Raw genomic sequence first — 15,264 nt, forward strand, 5'->3', positions numbered from 1 at the left:
TTAAAAGCAAAAAAACAAACGCTTCACATCACACATGTTGGTCCCTTAGCACATAATACACACGACGCAGTACGCAGTACAATACTTTATGGGGAGGGACTTTCAAAACTAATTTGGTCAATTGTTTCTAGTTCATTACAAGTTTTAACTCAAAACCAACGACACTTACTATGGCATCAATGATCCTGCAGCCATGTCAGTCTTCATATATTATACGTTATATTTGAGATCGCATGTTTCGGCATGAATCTGAGCTCTCGCCGTGCTGAGCGGTTGCCATGGTAACCTCAGCGCGGAGCCCGTTGAAATCTTCCGGGACACGTGAGGGCGCTGTCTGGAGCGCGCGACCTCCATCCGGTCCAGCAGCTCCGTGCCGACGTCACCACATTCCACTCGACGCGATGGATCAGCGTGTGTAGACGTAAAGGTGGCCTCGGAAGACACTGCCAGAAACGTGTAAGCTGGGTGGTTAAAGGTGACGAGATGTTGCTTTGTTTTGTTTGTGCGAATCTCTCTGTGGTTCACGCTAGTCTAACGTTACATACTCTTTGACTGAGTACCGATTAACGTCCCGCATGGTCACTCGTTTGTTGCTTTTACCGGTTGAGTTGTAGGTCTGTGCTGTAGGGGAAATCAGAGCTGCAAGATGAGGGAAGCGTGTGTGCTGGTGTGTCTCCTGCTGAGCTTCAGCCAGGCAGCCAGGCAAGGACAGGACATCAAATGTGGAGGTATGTGTCTGTAAGCTTGCCTCTCTGCCCAGGACTCACATATCCAAACTCCGATAAGTGCTAATGCGTCCCCGGCCTCCACTGCGTGCAGCCTGCAGGGCTCTGGTAGATGAGATGGAATGGGACATCTCCCAAATAGACCCAAAGAAAATGATCCAGACGGGATCCTTCAGGATCAACCCGGACGGCAGCCAGTCCATCAGAGAGGTGAGCCACGTCGGAATCCACTACTTTGATATTACTAGTGCAGGAATCAGGAAACATTTACCGCCATAATATGTCAGACATGCAAAGAATTTGACATGGAGGTTGGTGCAGACATTTAGACATTGGACAAGACAACATAGTGCAAGGAATAAAATAAAATATAATGCTATGGGTTAGTAATCTAAAGTGATGGGTTAGTTTAAAAATAAAGGAATAAGGACCTTTTTCCAGCTTCTCAGATGCCGTTAACTTTTATGGTAACAAACTGAATGTATTTGTGTTTTGGCCTATTTATCGCACCTCAAGACAGATGATGATGGGTATTTACCAATGTTCCTTCAGTGTTTGAGACCAAATAGAAAATTGATCAATTTAATCGATCATCTAAAGTAGCTGCCCTGTTATGTAATGATTTAAAGTCAAATTACCACAATGTGGGCATTATCACACCTCACTACTTTTTGAGTTTCTTTAGCTTTATATAATGAAACCTGCCAAAGGGGGGTTATTATGGTGCACAAAGAAATAAATCAGACATGGGCATTAGCATTGTCACCGGACTGTTCGATTCGCTGCACAACTGGACCGCAAAATAAAGTGTTCTCGTTTTGCTAATTGCTCCCACGTCTGGTAAGAAAGCAGTCACCCTAACTAACTGAGACCCCTGATGGCACCAGGTACCTCTGGCTCGCTCAGAGGGAAATCTTCTGGAGCTGATGGAGTCTGTGTGTGAGCGGATGGGGGACTACGGCGAGCGCACAGATTCCTCCACAAACAGGAAGTCCTACATTAGGATAAAGTCTCGGAGTGGTGAGCCCATGGACCTCTCAGAGGCGACGCTGGATTCTAGAGTTACAGGCAGTTTAAAATTTGCGGTGAGTATAATTACCATAATGTCACCAAATGATTTCTTAAAAGCATCATCAGATGTTTGCATTGCTATGATTACAATATATATATATATATATATTGATTTATGCAGCCCACAACTCAAATCTTTTCCAAAAATCGTTATTTCTGCAGTGTGAAACCATTGTTGAGCAGTATGAAGATGAAGTCATTGAATTCTTCGCTCATGAGAACGAAAATATCAAAGACAATCTGTGCAGCAAGAGGACGGGTATGTTTTATTTTCAACATGCCCAATTTACTTTTAGGTCAAGCACGCTAATTGCACATTTTTGTGATGTTGTTCCCTTCCTGCAACTGTATTTTAATTCCTTTTTCACACGCTCTTTGTGCTCTGCAGACCTCTGTGACCACACTCTGAAATCTTCCCACGATGAACTTTGATGTCATGGCTGCTGTCATTTGCTCAGCTGAAATGGAGACGTCTGGTGCTGTACTGTTTTACTGTTGTCTATTTATCACTTGTTCATGCCAGGGCAGTATGACAAGATGTATACAAATTACGATATAAGATAATAGAAGATCCAGCTGAAGATACAAGTCTTGGTCCTGTGATTTGCGGCAGGTTAAGGACCAGTTTGACACTTTTAGCTAAATATCTTTGGACTATCTTGTCACTTGTTTATATATTGTTAGTTACCATACATTTCAATATTCTGTGTTTAGAGAAACGCTTTTCTTGCTTTGCATGCAGAATTTCTTACAGGATTTATTGTGTATGTTTAGTAAATGTTCTAATTTAAGAAATAATTACACAAGATTTGGTGAAGTGGTCATTCAGACATATTCATTTACATTGATCAACTCTTTGATACCATTTTTTTTTTAATCAAAGGAATAACTTGCTTTGAATGAATAATATATTAAGTTAAACTTAAGTTAAAAACCCATTAATTAACATCAGAAATGAAGATGATTTGAGTGGAATTAGTTTCCCTGGTATCCAAGAGTTGAAGTGTGCCTTTAAGTGTTTGAACATTGATCCTCTTTCATTGTTATACTATTATAATACATTAGCCCCGTGGTATTGTCTGCTGTCGATGTAAAACGTTTTTTTGCCATTTCAGAATCCGTCAAAAGTTGAAAAAAGCTAAGAAAAATATGAGGAAAGAAAAGCAATTCTAATGTTTGGTTAAACTCCAATCACCACTTCTTCTAAAGTATGAAGCATCTTCCTTTACAGCCTCACCAAGGGCTTCCATTTTTGTCATTTTGAATTGTAAATGTTTGGTTTACAGAGGACAGTAATTGTTTCTGAAAAGGTCTATCAGGGCAGAAAATATATTTATATCTTGGTACTAAATAGTTTGTAGCTGTAGGAGAAGGCAAATAATACCTCTTGTGTTCTTTAAATACTACATCTGGAATCCCACTGAATGATGGTATTTTCTTTACATTTGAGAAGTTTACTTCTTGCTAAAACTGAAGTGAAGTGTAACACCACTTGAGTGTGCTGTAGTCCACAATCTGTTGAGTCTGAATGAAATAATTACAATCAGTTAGAAAGTCCTCATGCTGTACTGTTGAAGTAGAATAAAAGTATTTTTGGTATAATTAATTATTTTATGTGTTGAGAAGTATAATGCCCTCGGACAGGAGAATTTGTCTATGTCTTTCATTAATGGAAATATATTTTTTGACCAAAGTTTACTTTTCTATTTAAAAAACATCATAATATATTTATAGTAACTAAAATATTTCATACTTAGTGCATTCTGAATTTAAAAAAAATCATAATACATAGTAACTAAAATATTTCATACTTAGTGCATTCTGAATTTAAAAAAAAATCCTAATATATTTATAGTCAGACCAAGCTGACAAGCGACTGAGTCAATCCTCTTCATATTCTGTGAAAACATTTTTTTTTTTCATTCAACAGCTTTTATAACAGTTGTGTAACATGCACACATATTTCAAAGGGCTTTTTTGTTCTTTGACTTTAATTAAGATGAATGATTTACAAATGTTTTCAAACACCGTTGTAAGTAGTGTTTTGAGATGTATTTTTGGCAATTTTAGTTGGAGAACGTTCAATAGCAGATCATTAATATTATAATATTTGTATAATGGGCTGACATACAGAAACTAAAATACTGAAACTTAAGAATTTAAATACTATTTAGGAGAATACTTTTCATAACGTTTAAGTTGTAAAACACAATCTTCAACAGATGGAGTCTGTCTACTTGTCATGAAATTGTATATTTCTAAGTTTTCTTTGTTGCGATTGAGATGGAAAGTTTAATCTTGACCTTGGAAGGAGCAGATAACAAAAGAATCCACGCAGGAGCAGATTAACCTTCTGCAGCACTTTTTTAATGTACTAGATATAGTTTATTTTTATTTTTTAATAATATAATGCACAAGAATGGATTGATTTCCTCCAGAAATATCACACTACACTATTAAATCACTTCAAAAAATCTTTTAGTATATGCTCTTTCACAATATCACACCCTTGTATTGACCTTAAAAACTCTAGGAACAGTGTTGATAACACTGAAACTAAAACATACATTATAAATACCAATATAAATAGTGCGTAATGTTAAATGTTAAATTAAATAATACTATGTTTAATCAGTTGTTTCAGTTTTAATAATCCCTTCACCTGAGACCGCTGAGGGCATGAAAACCACCTGCTCGTTTTCTTCTCTCTCTCTCTCCATCATTTTCGCTGCCTCGGTTGTCGTACTCGTCACCTCCACCTGGCGGTTCTCGCTCTGAACGGAGACGTCTGTGACGCCGTCGTCTCCATCTCCCCCCTCCGTCGCTGCAGTCTCACCTTTTACTTCAGCAGAGCAGCGTCGCTCTCCTTCAGCCGACAGGAGCTCCACGTCATCCCAAGTCGTGGTTTCTGTCCGGGCGTCGCGGGGCGTGTCCTCGTCCTCGTCCTCGTCCTCCTCTGCAACAATAACGGTGTCCTCAGAGCTGTGGCTGCTGGTGCTGCTGCAGGACAGCGTGTCATCTTCGGCGTGTCCGCTCGGCTCTTGGTGACACGGATCGTCCTGGATCCGCTCCAGCTCTGCATCCCCCTCAACGCTTTCTTCTGTCGAAACTTCCCATCGTCCTTCTCCATCAAGGACTATGCTCTCAGAATCCACACCTACAGCCACTCCCGGGCAGCGCAAGTCCTCCCCTACGCTCTCTGGATCCGACAGCTCGCCCACCTCCTCCTCTTCATTCTCAGAGTCTGGCGCGGTGTGTTTCCTAATGCGACTTACCGCATCCCACAGGGCCATGGGATACTGGGGCTCTTCTTTGGAGGGTAAGTCAGGCTCAGCATCTCCACCTTCCTCTCGCTCTTGATAAGGAGGCGTTGAAGAGCTAGAAGGCTGGATTGGCGGGGGAACAGTGTGGGAGGAAGGTGAGAACGGAAGGGATTCCTCACAGGAGTCCAGATGAGGGAAAGGAGGGTCCGTTTCCTGGATGATAACAGCTGGATCAGCATATGGATTTAGGGCAGAAGGACAGGTTGAGTGCAAAAGTGAAACAAACTCTGCATCTGACTTGTTGAATGTGTGTGGTGGAGAAGGAAGGTCAGAGGGTGAGAGCACATGAAAAGGTGAATGAAACACCTGCCGGTCTGAGTCTGGCGGTGAGGGAGAAGAAGAGTTAGAGGCTTCAGTCTCTGGTTCAATGTCCTGCAAAATGTCAACGTCTGTTTGACTTTGAAGGTCTGTTGCATGTTCTGTGGATAGTTCCTGTTCCTTATCAGCTGCTTTTTTTGATTGCTCCTCAGCGATGAAAGTCTCTTCTTCATTATTACATTTTTCCAGAAGTATAAAAGTATTGACTTTTTCTCTGGACATTGTCTGTTCCAAAAGACCAGTACTGTCTTTGTCTTTTGGGAGCTGCTCTTCACTCGTATAATTTTCTTTTACCAAAGCAACATCATCTGCATGAGCACATTGCACAAGTTGTTGCTGCAAAACGTGCACCTCTATGGGATCTTCTATGGACACGTCGAGAGTCGTTTCCTCGGTAGAGTCTGTGGGGTCCTCATCAGTTTCTTCTGTTTGTTGGTCATTTGTGACATTGCTCGCTTTCCCAAAATTGGAATCGTCTGCTTGGCCACTCTCGTGTTGTTGCTGTGGCACCAGCTCCTCCGTCATGTCTTTAACAAAATCCTCGAGGGCTCCACTCTCGTTGCTTATCACATGCAATGTTTCACACTCTTCCTTCTGGGCCTCAACAACAACTAAATCAAGAACAGAAGGCCGTGGGGAATGGTTGGTGTGGGGAGAGCAGTGTGTAGATCCGGCCCCAAGCAGGAATGAGGTGTGAGGCAGAGATGAGGTTTCATGGTGAAGAGTCAAGTTTTGTTCAGAAATGAGGGCAGTCAGCTCAGGGTCAGGACCCCTTTCTTTGTTTGATTCTAATATGTGCATGAGAGGTGTAGGGTCAGGTAATGATGCTGTGGGACTAAGGGACGGGCTTAATGCTTCACATTGTGAAGAAGGTGAAAATGAGGAAGAATCAGAGAGGTCTTTTGGTGGACCGAGACACTGAGAGGGATGTGAACATGCATCGTTTTCCTCCCTCTCGCTGGTCCCTTCTTCACTGCCGGCTTTGAGCAGATCATCATTATTCATTTCATTTTCAGGTGACGTTTTGATGCCTGTTTTAAGTTGAGAGACAGTGTCTTTCTCTTCACAGATATTAGAAACTTGAACATGAAGTCCTGCAAAATCGCCGGCACCTTCATTGGAAGCCTGTTCTTTGGCGTCATCATTTTCTTGCAAACACTTATTATTATTATTATTATCATCCTCAGTTTGGTCAACCTCTGTCTGATTCTGTGACTGCTCTTCTTCTCTTGTGGCCTCTTGGATTTGTTCAACTGCATTCTTGATGTCATTATCTTCAATCGGAGATGGTTCAACGTCCTTGTTCTCGACACAAGAGTCCAGAAGGGACATTGCGTCTTCAGGTTGCTGATCTGCGATGGCGTCCTGCAGAGGGATCCCTAGGATCCTCTCGGCTCGCTCCTTCAGCGTTTCCTTTCCATCACCTGAAGATGAGGACACCCAGCAGGAAGGGATTTTCCTTTGTCCGTCAGGGGCCTTTTTCTCAATAAGACCCGAGTCTTTAATGCGGTGGTGGTCCGTTGTCTCTTCCTGATTCAGCTGGCCGTTTGGTTGGACACATTGAGGGGAGACGATCGTTTGAGTATCAGGTTGACTGCGTTCGGTGTGTAAAGAGTGAACGTGCTGTTTCTTGGGTGATGGAATCCGCTCCATTTTAACGACAACGCAAGTTGTGTCTATAACCAGGAGACCCTTACTGTCCTCAGACTCCACGTCCGTCTTGATGTCCAGTCTTCTTACTTCCACATCAATTGGATGAACTGTTCTTTCTTGGTCTCGCAGACCACCGGAATTTCCTTCCTCGCTGTTTGCTTTCAAAGGTGTGGGTGAACTCTCAGCTTCAGCTCTGCTTGTAATACTCGGCTCCCTCCACAGAGGATATTTGAGAGACTGAGCAACCATTCTTCCGAATGTAGAATCAGCGTCCCTTATATTTGCTTTTTCTGAAGAAACAATATCGGTCTCTCCTTTTTCTGATAGATGAACCTCCAGCGACTCGCTTTCGATGAGAGTTGTTGTCTCCTTCTGTTTGGCTTCGACATTCCTCCCATCACAAGTATCTGGCGGCGTTCTGAAGTCTACCTCATCTGCGACTTTGTGTGTTTGATTAATGCCCGTTGGTCTTGTTGGAATACCTCCTAATGTTGTGTTTGTTTGTAAATTCCGGAGCGGCACAGATGAGGTTTCTGGGGCGCTCACTATTCGAGACACCAAGCAGAATATGGTCATCCCACCCGTCTTTTTCTTAAGTCTGAACTCTCTTCCTTCAATGACTTTTGAAGACAGATTCTCATTTATCTTCTTATTCTCCACTGTTTGTAGTACTTGTGGCTGTTGCACATACCGCTGCAGGTAGTTTCCCTGCATATTTAAAGGACTACTTGCATGTGAAGCATTGTTTTCTCCTTGTCTTCGCTTTAGTCCTTCGAGCTCCAGGAAGCCTTCTTGATTCGCGTCTGGTTTTGCAAACTCCCCTTTCTGTTCTTTTCTGTGGTCGCACGTATCTACAGGTGCGTCCTGCTTTCTCAGTGTGGCCTGTGACCAGTTGCTTTGTCTCTTACCTTTCTGCTCCCAGCTGCTGTCACAGTGTTGCAACACAGGTGAGCCTTTGTGCGGGCTGTCGTAGGGAGGGGGTGCAATGTAGCCTGGAGGTTGGCTGAACATCCTCCGCTGGTAGTGAGCCTTTTCTTTCATGTCCAGGACATGGCTTGGGTCGGAGGCAGAAGTTTGTGATGGATGATAGCTGGGAGCTTGCTGTCTGGACCCTCTCTCGCACCACAGTCCCAATTCTCTGATGTTCGGAGATTGTCTGACGGGTTGCAACGCTTCCACTGGAGGATCTGTCCCACTCCTGCTGCTCTCCAGCAGCCCCCGGGCGGCGCCCCTTAGCTCCGCCTCTATTCGTCTCCTCCGTGGAAGTGAATGGCTGTATCGAGCCGCCCAGGCCTCCAGCTCTCGATAGCTGCTGTCGCTCCTCTTAGCAGAAACGTCCCTGTTGTAGCGAAGAGGGCCACATGGCTCCAACCTCCTCTGCCACCCTTCCCGTAGTAATTCGCTCTCGTACTCCCTCGCTGCTCGCTGAGCTGCTGCCCGCTCTCGCTCTCCCGGGTCCTGCTGCTGAGCGTGGCGGTCTAGAATGAAAGGGAAGCGAGAGGGAGAGGGGGCGGTCGGTTCTTGTTGTTCTGTCCAGTTAGTGTACTCTAGTGGAGCCCCTCCTGCTCTCGATCCCGGCACACTCCAGTATCTGGACTCCCTGCCTCGATCTTGTTGCTCAGCATAGTACAGTGGATGGTGGTGTACTTGATGTCTGTCATGGAAGCTGTGGGTGAAATGGAAAAATATGTTAAAGCCGTCTTTGGCATCACATCTAATTTCGTGATATTTGTTTTGGGAAATCTAATCATGACGAGTAGCTTTTAGCATAATTTTATGGTCCAATAAGTGAGAATGTTGTGTTGTAAAAATGGTGTAGTTTCTCAAGCAAGCTTCAAAACAGCGTCAAACTCTTTCAACTGACTACAGTGATTGAAACGTCAATAATAGCCAAACTCACTTATGTGTACAATTTCTTCCAGGAACAGTACCAAATTTGGAGTTTAGCGGCGAATGCCCCTGATCCTCGGGCCAGAACTCCATCTCCTTTTGGATTAAAAAGGATCACATATTTTATCAGTCTGCTCTTAACATGAATAACACATAGACTCAAAATTATATTTTAGAATTTACTATAACAAACAATACTACAAATAAAAAGCAAAAAATATAAAATGTCTCACCTGAAATTTAGGTAATGGAGATATTGGTCCTCATGTGCAACACTTCAATCACTGTTTTCAGATTGTTGTCCTTGCTACTCATGAGGTGATGTGAGGTCTAATGAAGTCACAACAGGATGAGTTGTTTTAAAAGGGCCGTCGTTTTTTCAGTCCTCCTCCCACACACACACACACACACACACACACACACTCCCCTGTCACTGGAGCCCATCCTCCTTTCACTCAGTCAACATGTCCAAATACCACTGAGGAATTTTTAATCAGGTTTTAAAAGAACCCTCTTTAGCTATACATTATTCCTCTTTAAAGTCATAAAAATAATATAAAGGAGTTAGATTTGTTTCCCCACACGTGTGCGTGTGTACATGTGAGTGTGTATATATGGGTGTGTTTGTATATATCAAACCGTTTAGTTTAGAAAAATATTTTCGAATTGATGGGTCAACATCACCATTTCTTCAGTGCATATTCTTCATTTTTTTGTCCAAATATTCAGGAATGATGAGAAATTGAGTGATCCGCACTCTGCGTGACACACGTGTGGGAGGTGCTCTGCGTGGAGATAGGATCTGTTGTTTTGTCGGCTGAATTGTAGCGGAGGCAGCGGGCCGCCGGCCGGTTGTCGGCCTTTCTTTGGAACTCTTCAGCGTAACAAACAGGCTTTCCTTCTCTGAACGGAAAGTCTGTGCATCAGCAGAGAGCAGGAGGGAGGGGATGAAGTCCGTACAGTCTGTTGATGTTGACAGAATAGTTTGGGATGAGATGAGTCTTTGTTTTGCGTTTTCTATACCTCAATAAGAACATACCATTAACCTGACCACATCAGACCACATCATTTGCATTTTTTTATTCCAAGAATCTTTAGAACTGGATTATTGTGACTAGAACGATATTCTTGATAGACTTGACCCATGTAGCTTTCCAATGGGTGTGTCCAGCCTGAGCTGAACTGAAGCTGAAGACGGAAATGAGTATTAATCCATATGACAGTATCCATTATTACTTCAGATCAGTTGTTGCATTGTTCTTAGTTTTGATGCTTGTAGATGAAAGTTTCAGGGACTCCTTATGAGCACCTTATGTTTAGGGAATATGAACATGAGCAACAACAAATTAACATTAATCAAACAAAATGAATCTGCTTCATCAGGACTGTGAGTGTGATTTGATCAGATTTGATATATTGTGCATAAATGACAGCACAGTAAAAATGAAGAAATAAAAAGCAGAACCTGAAATCTCCACTCAGGTTATTGTGAGCAGACCTATATCAAATGTATATGAATATTTCAAGTGAAGATTGAAAAAGATATGTATTAAAAAAAACATATAGAGCTGAGTCAAAACTATATTGAACCCAAAAATATATTTCGTCCACTTCATTTTGAATACAATGTTGTATTCAGAATGTTCAACAACAAAACTTTAACATTCAGGTTTTGTTTTTCAAATGAACAAAACTTTTGACTTGGATTTGTCTCCATATAACTCCAAATGTGAAAGTACCCCTCAGCTTGAGGGTGTTGGAGGTGTGAGTGAATATCTGAACCACAGGATGGCAGCACGCTGATGATGGAGTTCACTGAAGAACGTGTGTGTTCTCCTTCCCCTTCAACAAGTGTGCAGGTTTAGTGACTGACCCTTCAGTTACTGGAATAGCTTTATTTATTTTCAACACGTGTTTTACATGAATGTAAATTGAAAAAATTGGACTACTTAATTCAAGGAAAACATTGAACATTTTTCTGTAAACGATTAGAACCACGTCCACAAAGGGCTGAAACTACACTAATACTTGAAAATAGAGAAATTATGCTGAATAATATGACACATTTATGTTGGTTTGACAGATGAAAGAAAACATTGAATCAAGTTTCTTTCTGCGTTTATTGTGTGTTAATAATATCACATGTGATTTTAGATATAAAACACTACAAATTCAGCCACTGACAACATGCTCTTCTGTTAATTGTAAGACTTAAAAACCTCACAATATCACCAAAGTCACAAACTTACTTACGGGCCAATGGCAGAGTGAATGAATCATTTTGGTTGATGTGATTGTTTAGATTGTTCTTGATGTTTGAAAACTGACTCTTTAATTCTGTCAGTGGTTGATATTTTGAGAAAAGATGATTCATATATTTAAGGTTAAACGAATTGTAACGGCAGCATTTGTCTTCCTCAGCTACATATACTTGACAGTTCATGATATTATTTCTGACATAAGTTGGACCTTCGGCTACACCAGTAAAGTATGTACCAACATCGCTAGTTATTTGAATATGGCTGTCAATGCGTTCCCTGTATTTCTCCATCAGCTGATCCAGGTCGTGTAGATACGTAGTGAGGGCAGCTTGGGTGATATGAACAAAGTCCTTTGAACTGATGCCAGTTATCTTATTCAGTCGAGCCTCATGGATCAACATCTGGACGTGGAAGGAGGCTCCATTTTGCCAGATCTTGAACCCACGGCTCCTCATCTGTCCGTCAAGCAGCAGGGAGTTTCTCAGGATGGTGAGATGGTTGCTTAGCTGTGTCTCCAGCCTCTGTAGTTGATCCTGTAGGTTTCGGTTATCATTCAGGTACATCCGATGGCGCTTCACATACTCCGACACTGTGTCCCGGACTGCTGAGGCCTTCTCTTCACCAAATGCTTGCAGGAACTTGCTGTATGAATCATCAGTTGCAGAGTGGCTCCCAGCTAAATTGATTATTATGGAAATAATCAATGCTCCGAGTCCAACAGCATTTCCGATTTGAGTGAACCCAGCCAACTGAGATCCCAACTTCTCAACGAAGTCTGGAACCTGTTTTACCAGATCATTGGAGTAGGCCTGCAGCTCAGCGTTGGAGTTCAAACCAGAATACTTCAGCAGAGACAGATCTAGGCCTACATCTGGGATGACACATGTTTGCTGTAAGGCACTTTCATAAATATTGAGAACACAGTTGTCATCACAGGAGATTTGAGAGCCCATGTTTTCAACTAGAACCTTGAGACTCAAACAAAGCTCAGACGTACCTAAATTCACGCTCTGAATACCAGGAAGCCAGAGAGCAATGAAATAGAATCCAGTCTTCTCCCTCCTATATAGCCAGGGTGACTCCACCAACAACCAACCAGGCCTCTGGAAAGTGAGGCGTGTTTATTGACTTCTGTCTAAAGTCCCAGTCCGTCCAAAGTCCAGATGTTAGCACTAAAACCAAATATTTACCTCAACTAAAGACAGAGAAGCCACAAAATGTAAAAACCCAAGCTGGAAATGAATTTAGCAATTTCTATTCATGTAATCTCTACATTTTATAGCGTTCATTGTTTCAGTCGCCATATTGCACATGGTGTCCTGGTTCTGACTCAGAGACAAGTGGACTGGAGAAGAAGGGAAGATGAGCATCAGCAACAAACTATACACCATTTGCATTTCTTTATTCCAACTAAACTATACATATTTTATATTTAAATGAAGTAAAACATAACCAAAATCTACCTCGAAGCCATGCCAGTAGAAAACATCAACAGGATATTGGATTATCTACTTAAGCATTCATATTATTTAGGATTAGAATCATTTCTCTAAATGTTTTATTTAGGGTTGAAATACTAAATACCAATCATATTTTCTATGGTATCATGCTTCCTTTCCTCTCTAAGATAACTGTTCCTGAATAGTTTTTTTTAACCATCTTTATTTAAGTTGTTGAGTTGTTTTATTTGATTAATACATTTCTTTAAAAAAGGTGGCCCAAAGAGCCATAATTGGTGCTGTAACTAATCCAAGTCCTGTGACAGGTCTTTCCTCAGAGATGCCCTGTAGATATTAATATTTTGACTGCCATCAAGATGTACAAGCTCCACATTAAATCTGCTCGGCAAACATTCTTCAAAGAAACGTGGCGTCTCGTGCTCTTTCCTCATTTTGGACGATAGATATACCACGGCCGTGTTCTTGCACAGATGAGCCAGTGTCCTCACCAGCAGCGGGTAAGTCTCCGGGAGGTAAATTATATCTGCACAGAGCACCAGATCCCAGTCAGAAGGGAAGTTCATGTGGTCCTGACCCCAGGACAGAGGGAGGACGGTGGGAAGGGTGGCAGGCCAACCACTGGATGGCGTGTTAGCAGAGACGTTGGCCTCAAGTTGCGGGAGAGTCAAAGGAAGATCTGTGAGCGTCACGACTGCACCTGAAAAGATAAGAACACCTGATTCCAATGCGTTGCTGATGAAACTCAACTAGAGATTCAACTTTATTGTTTTTTTTAAAAACAATAATTTGTAAAATTAAGGTGGCTCAAACATGTATATCAGGATTTTTTGACAATTGTCGCGGGAGCAAAGCAAGGAACAGACTTGAGACTTTAATCAAAGCAATATGAAAATGTTTATTTGTGACAGGAGTATTCAGTCCTGCAGTCACACGTGCACCCTGTTTCAAAGCTATCTAGCAACAGCAATGAAAGGGCGCTTAATACAAAGTGCGCTCGGATTATATAGTCTTTAAGAGGTTTTTTGATTGGTTCACTGTGATGGAGGCGTCTCCTTTTTTATGACCTTCGGAGAGCCCCATTGGAGCACAGGGACGTCCATCCCTTCAGGCTGTCGGATCATCACGCCTCCCGCTGTTCATGAGTTCAGTGTATAGTTAGGATGTTTTGTGTGTGAGACATGTTATTCTCAATTTTCTGTTTTATCTACATTTGAGAGTGCGTGCAGTCCAACAGGTTCACTGCATATTTAGGATGTTTTGCGTGTGAGCCATGGCCCAGTCCCATGTATGGACGTGACCCTGAGAGTGCGTGCAGCCTTTTTATCAACATGTTCGTGTGCTCTGGGTCATACACGGCCTCCACTCATTATTATTATTCAATTATTGTTCAAGTGTAATTGCAGTCTAGCGTGAGCATGCAGGATTATATTTAATACTCAACACAACGCTGGGTGACAGTGGTATGTTTTTGCTGCAGTGCCTCTGGTGGAAGCAGCTGCAAAGTTGCACATCTGTAGACCGGAAGTGTGTTTGAAAACCAGCTAACATTTAACAGATTTATAAGAACGCACTCTACGGGCTGGGAAAGAGCCCGACACGCGAACAACAACGACCACACGCTACAAGGTACCGGCCCATCCACAGGAGGGTCTCGACCTCGTGTCGTATTCCTTCACAGTGCAAACACAACATACCGAGGCGTGCAGCCAAGATACCGACCACACCGGTGCCCGCCCCCAGCTCTATGACGCGCCGTCCTCTCACCTCCACCGACCGCTCCTCCAGGTAACTGCACAGGTGTAACGCCTGCATGGGCACAATGACACACACACACACACCCCCCGCACGGTTAGACAAAGGTCGCCTGTGTTTTTGCGGGTGTATTTTTCTTAAACCAAGTGGGTTCTTACAGCTTCCCACACCGCGGCGGCCACGCCGAGGTTGCCGCCGAACACCTGTTGGATCCTCAGCTCCTGGCCGAATAAAGTGAACGCGGTGTCTTGTGAAAATGTTTCCGCAAACAAACAATCTTCTACTGGGAAAGGGTCTTCGTCGTCGTCTCCTGCACAAATCATGGTCGGGGAAGGACACTGGTTCACTAAAGACCGCTTCGTTGAGGCGCGCGGCAGCCGGTTGTAAGAACGTAAGAAAGTTCTATATTTAGCCACGTGTCACTGGAGAGGAGTAGCTGGTGAAATGTAGTGTTGACAGCATATTTGAATCCCGTTTTTATTAGTCTGCACTGTGTAATTAAAGAGGAGGCTGCAATGTATACTCCCGTACATACATTTATCACAATGTTTTATTTCTCTTTCTCAAATTAGGCATTTAGTTCTTACCCAGTGTTACTTGAGGCTTTTAATTTGAAATGAAAAACAAGCACTCTGCTTGTTGCTGAGTTCCAAGCAATTTAAATGACTAAAAATATAAAAAGATTGCTGTTTACACTGAAATAGAATCAGGAATACGAGATGTAAACACTCATTAAGCTTGACTTATTACCAACGAAAGAATTTTCATTCAATTCTTTACTTGTCTCATTGTTTGGTGTTTAACAAAATGA

The 15,264-nt window shown here is 42.5% G+C and overlaps 2 protein-coding genes across 7 annotated transcripts; one reads left to right on the top strand and one right to left on the bottom strand.

The window, feature by feature from the left end:
* Window positions 1-330: 330 nt before the first annotated feature.
* On the top strand, window positions 331-3,402 carry cnpy2 (canopy FGF signaling regulator 2). Of its 5 annotated transcripts, XR_005114111.2 has the most exons (7): window positions 331-475; window positions 615-728; window positions 820-935; window positions 1,613-1,810; window positions 1,959-2,055; window positions 2,185-2,616; window positions 2,925-3,402. XR_005114111.2 is itself a non-coding variant. In XM_037447909.2 (6 exons), the coding sequence occupies exons 2-6, from the start codon at window positions 647-649 to the stop codon at window positions 2,226-2,228; spliced, it is 537 nt and encodes a 178-aa protein (XP_037303806.1). In that variant the 5' UTR covers window positions 331-475; window positions 615-646; the 3' UTR covers window positions 2,229-3,402. The 5 variants fall into 5 exon arrangements, 4 of the variants coding, with proteins under 4 accessions (XP_037303806.1, XP_037303808.1, XP_037303807.1 ...); XM_037447909.2 differs by having other exon boundaries at window positions 2,185-3,402; XM_037447911.2 differs by having other exon boundaries at window positions 339-456; window positions 2,185-3,402.
* Window positions 3,403-11,081: 7,679 nt separating this feature from the next.
* Window positions 11,082-14,776, bottom strand: LOC119193954 (EEF1A lysine methyltransferase 3-like). Of its 2 annotated transcripts, XR_005114110.2 has the most exons (4): window positions 14,612-14,776; window positions 14,396-14,507; window positions 12,239-13,398; window positions 11,082-12,112 (listed from the first exon to the last, which is right to left on the bottom strand). XR_005114110.2 is itself a non-coding variant. In XM_037447904.2 (3 exons), exons 1-3 carry the CDS (start codon window positions 14,774-14,776, stop codon window positions 12,986-12,988), a joined length of 690 nt encoding a protein of 229 aa, XP_037303801.2. In that variant the 3' UTR covers window positions 11,082-12,985. The 2 variants fall into 2 exon arrangements, 1 of the variants encoding a protein (XP_037303801.2); XM_037447904.2 differs by having other exon boundaries at window positions 11,082-13,398.
* Window positions 14,777-15,264: the final 488 nt, after the last annotated feature.

Source organism: Pungitius pungitius, chromosome 8, assembly GCF_949316345.1.
Source record: "Pungitius pungitius chromosome 8, fPunPun2.1, whole genome shotgun sequence".
Lineage (NCBI taxonomy): Eukaryota > Metazoa > Chordata > Actinopteri > Perciformes > Gasterosteidae > Pungitius > Pungitius pungitius.